The 4,937-nt window shown below is 44.6% G+C and overlaps 1 protein-coding gene across 1 annotated transcript in view; it reads left to right on the forward strand.

Annotated features, from left to right (window-relative positions):
* CHKA (choline kinase alpha) overlaps positions 1 to 4,242 on the forward strand; it is a 25,086-nt gene extending 20,844 nt beyond the window's left edge. The window contains exons 12-14 of the mRNA XM_014517769.2: positions 769 to 875; positions 1,837 to 1,918; positions 3,961 to 4,242. Of these exons, the coding sequence (XP_014373255.1) occupies positions 769 to 875; positions 1,837 to 1,918; positions 3,961 to 4,020 (249 nt within the window). The 3' untranslated portion in view covers positions 4,021 to 4,242. The remainder of the gene's footprint in view (positions 1 to 768; positions 876 to 1,836; positions 1,919 to 3,960) is intronic.
* The last annotated feature ends 695 nt before the right edge of the window (positions 4,243 to 4,937 follow it).

Consider the following 4,937-nt stretch of genomic DNA (forward strand, 5'->3'; position numbering starts at 1 on the left):
ACGATCCCTCCTGTACAGGGTATAGCCATCTGTACCTGTGGTCCAGTCATGGGTGGAGTCCCACCAGGTCTCTGTTATCCCTATGACATCGTAATTGTTTGCATTGAGCAGGAGGATGAGCTCCTCCTGCTTATTCCCCAAGCTCCTGGCATTTGTGTACAGGAAGGCAAGTGTCCCCTGGGGGGCTCCTCCTTGCCCACAGATTTTACCAGGACTGGGGGAGGGGTGGGCTCCCTTTAAGTGCCTTGACCTGCTGGCTTTGCAAGGATTGCTCAGCGGGCCAGCAGTGGCAGTAGTGTTCTCTTCCTCTCTCTTCCCCCCAGCGGGCTTAGTTTAAAGCCCGGTGGAGCAGGTCAGCCAATCTGGCTGAGAAGAGCCTCCCCCCCAGGGGGGCGAGGTGGAGGCCATCTCTTCCCAGCAGCTCACTGCCTTTCTTGCCAAAGAGCGGGCTGTGGTCATGAAAGCCAAAGCCTTCCCGACGACACCAGTCTTTGGTTGACTGGTTTGATCAAAATAGGGAAAAAGTAAATAGCAAAAGGATTAACTGTGAACCTAGAATAACCAATAGTATGATGTCTTAACATGCCAAGTCTTAGTAATCTGTTGCTGAGTAGATTTCTTAACCAAACAGACTTTGAAATAATCTCAAAACTGCTACTACAGAAACTCAAGAGATTTGAACTCAGCATCTTACTGAATGTTCTAGTGAGTTGTTTTTTTTTGTAGACTAAGTTGTCTGAACTGTTCTCATGTACCTTCTCTTTCTAGCTTCATTTTTTCTCTAACTATCTGACTGCCTTCCAAAACGGTTTTGAAAATCTGAGCAATCAAGAAAAGTTGAAAATAGAAGAAGAAATGTTGACAGAAGTCAATAGGTATCTCCACTTTTATCTGCTTGTAGCTGTGATAATACAGCTGACATTCTGCAGTTGACTTGCATGTTTGACACTTCCATTTTGGTGCATCTAGCAGTGGTTCTCAACTTTTTTGTACCAGGGCCCACTTGTAACCAATGAGGGCCAGTCCCAACCCAGTAAAGTTAAGTAGAAAACAGCCCCTAGGCCCTGTCAATGTCTACTTCGATGTGTGGGGCATGAGGGAGCACATGGGGGGGAGGGGGGGCCCCCCAAGTTTGTGCCCACAGCAGCCATGGGGTTGCAGCCTGGCCAGACTGACAGGGGTAAGAGCCATGTCTGTGGCCCAGCAGGTGGGACCTGGTACAGGAGAGTGGAGCAGGGCATCCAGACTTGTTGCTGTTGCTGCCACTGCCACCAGAACCCCTGCACCAGCAGCAGCATGAGGAATAATGGATGGGGAAGCGGAGGGGGAGCATTGCCTTCACCACCTCCTGCTGCCAGCCACTCACGTGCTGGGCTGCAGCTCTTTAAAGGAGAAAATCCACATTTTTCCACAGCAAGTGGAAAACCCAGATCCCTGTTTATTAGTATGCACAGCATTAACATATGGTGAAGAACAAGCAGCATGTATTCATTTTAAGTGTGCAAAAAATCAATTTTTAAAATTTGTGACCCTTTCATATATTCTTGCAACCCACTTTTGGGTTGAGACATGATGCTCTGTAGAAATACCCATTTATAGTGAGTGGTTGCTAGTTAGGCTTTTGCTTCAGATGTGTATTCAAGTACTCTGAAGACAACTTTTAACTGAATTTTTATTCAAACATCCCAACCAAATACCTTCCTAAAGCCCATGTAAAAGATAAGCAAGTTTATAACAAAAGTAGTGTTGCTTTTCTCTCAGCTAAACTTTTTTTTTTTTTTAAGGGTATCCATTAGTGAGAGATGTTTCAGCTAATGTGTGTCTTATGACTTGCAGGTTTGCCCTTGCATCACACTTCTTCTGGGGCCTGTGGTCCATTATACAGGCAAAGATCTCATCCATTGAGTTTGGCTACCTGGTATGTCTGAAAATAACTTATTTTTCACTCTGAGGGAGTGAAAAATAGTAAACTATGGAGAATGAGCTTTGGTGTAGTGTTATTTTGTTTTGGGAAAGTATAAGTGTGCTTGCTTCCCATGTAGAAGTTCCCTCTGCCGAGGACAAAATGCCAGCTGTCAAACTTGGTTTCAATGCCTAAGCAAATGGTACCATAACAGCGTGGACAGGTGTTGATTTTCAAGTGCCTCAGCACTTAATAGTGCTAAGGAAATACAGCACTGTGAGGGTGTGTAGGCACTTGAGCCAGTAGGAAATAGGGGGCTGCTTCCTGAATTCTCCTCTCCTTCCCCCTTGGGAAGGGAGCAGATAGTTGGAGATCAGCAGGGTTGGGCAGCAGGGACTCTCAGCTGATCTGCAGAGCTGGCTGCAGCAGTAAGAATTAATACCACTTTAAAAGCCTCAGCTCTTGTAGAGGCTTCTGAAGCAGTGGTAATAGTATCATCTAAGCAGGGCTCCCTGACTGCTCCTACCTGGGCCTGGGTGGGCTAGGCAGGAGTCATCTACTTTTCCTCTCTCCCTTTCTCATGGAGGGAAGAAGGGCAAGCAGAGGCCTGTGGGATGCTGGGGGCCTTTAAAACGGATGTAGCACTATGTGCAACTACATGAACTGCACAGTTGCCCTACTAAGAAGTTCTCATTTTTGAAAGGGTTAACATTTTGTAGCACTTTTTCCCTGTCTTTGTAGTGCCACAAACAGCCCTACTGTCCCTAGCCTCACTTTTAGTGCTATAGATGTAAAACTTGTCCCTGGCTTGACAAACAGTTTTAGCCCCCAGCAGTGGGCAAATTAATACAGCTTAGCTTCCACTTACTATTTGGTACACGTGTACTTGAACAGTTACTGGGGAGAGGGTGAGATGAGGGTTTAAAAAAAGATGGATGTCACCAGATGAAGCAGATCAAGCTGTGGCAGGATGCATCTTGCCACAGCTGATTCACTTTGTTTGAATCGTGCATTGCTTGTATTCCTGCATCAAGCAGAGGGCTGATGTGCAGCAACAGGCAATGTGTACCCCTTGCCTAGGGATTCCCTGCATCCCATGTGGCCCTGTGCTTCCTTGCCAGGACCCAGGTCCCACAATGACCCATGCCTCATGCAGGAGTTTAGGACAGCATGGGACCCAGGGAATTGCCGGTGTCCCATGCCTCTACACTGGACCCTCACTGACTTGTGCCTCCACATACAGTGCAAGGCAGCATATATCCCAGCAAGGAAACACTAGGAATTCCCTCAGTCCCACACTGCCCTTGTCAGGGTGCATGCAAACCTTTTCCTCCATGTGAAGTGAGGAAAACTGGGCAGATGCTCCTGGGACTCGATGGTCCTGCTTGGAATTCCCAGAGTCCACTAGATTGGGCCCTTCAAGCCCTCAGGGTAGCTGGAGATGCCTGCATTCTCTTGCCACCGTGCAAATAAATGTCTGCACTATTTAAGGCTAATTGATGTGGCACAACAAAGGGTAGTGTGTCTTATTTGCTTGCCTTTTGTGCCACCTAACTCTTGTGTTGATATCCATGTTTCTACACTGAGAAGAAAACCCTAACCCTATCTTCCTTATCTCAAGTACATTTTATGTAGAATAAAACCCTTTACTCTTTTTTTTTACTGAAAAGTAAAAGTGAGATCATCACACTTCACTTCCTAATAGTGCGCTGCTGCTTGCTGTAGGAATAGCATAGAATCAGTAAACCAGGGTCTTGAGAATAAGAAACGTTATCAAGAGGTTGTCTAAACATGGAGTTAGTCAGAAATAAATGCATTCCTAAATTCAAACCCCATTTTATCTGGAACCCCTATTTCAAAACCTGGAATAAGATTATATAAACTTCACTTCAGAGTATCTCTTCCCTTGCCCCAAATACTCCTAGATAAATTCTTCATTTTTCATTCATTATTATGTTTTCCTTTGTTCCTTGCAAAAATACACTCAAATTATGACAGTGGTCTTAAAATCCATTGGTTAAGTAGTTTTTGTTTTTTCTCTTCCCCCTCTTATTTAGGACTATGCACTATCAAGATTTGATGCATACTTTGACCAGAAGAAGAAGCTTAAAGTATGAATGTGAGAAGAATGGACAATCTTACTGTACAAAGAAAGCAGCTGGACAAACTTCCACTGTGCTTAGGCTACTGTATCTGTAATGAAGGTGTCTGGATTTCAAAATACTGGAATCCAGATGTTCAATACTGAAGACTGTACAAAAATAACTGACTTGTTTACAGTTCAGGAATCTTTGGAATGAGATTGGGAGGCAAAAGCATAATACAAACAGTGCAATATCCTTTTAATCTAGAAAGCATTTTTATATTATGGGAGAAGCTTACAGATACCACATGCATCAAAAGCAAGCAGTGTTACTATGGGTACTTTTTCAGGGGTTTTGTTGACGTGCAGGTGAATGTTACGTGACCAGAATAGTTGTAAATGGTAATGCATTGTAGACACTACTGGTTTATCGAGAACCAATTGTGTGTATGCCGGGCAACTTAAACTGTGAAGTTGGCTGAAAGGCCTTGTTAGGAGATTCCGTTCATTGTGGCCTACGGACACTCTTGAGAGAGCTGCTGGTACATTTAAAACACCCTTTAACCATTTTGTTGTTAGACATATTAAAGCAGCCTGCTCTTAAAGTGCTGCCTGTATAAAGATTAATGTGCTTCTCCTTGGCGTCTTTGTCAACTGAAATATGAATTAATCTTGACGTAGATACTCTGGAGAGAGTTGAATGGCTTGATCATTCCACATTCTTCACCAAGAACATGCTTTATTACCCAGGCTGGCTGTCTGATGCTTGCACAGGGAGTTTTCTGGGCGGGCAGTATTGGGATGAGTGCCTTGAATTATGCTAATTACTCTCCAAATAACTGGATTGCCATTGATGGTTCCAATTAGAGCCAGTCCTCCTTGCTGAGTAGCTACAACCCTGCAGTGCAAGGAGAGGGAGGAATGGGGAGGGGGTTGGAAAAATCTTTCCCT

This window comes from Alligator sinensis, unplaced genomic scaffold, assembly GCF_000455745.1.
Source record: "Alligator sinensis unplaced genomic scaffold, ASM45574v1 scaffold907_1, whole genome shotgun sequence".
Lineage (NCBI taxonomy): Eukaryota > Metazoa > Chordata > Crocodylia > Alligatoridae > Alligator > Alligator sinensis.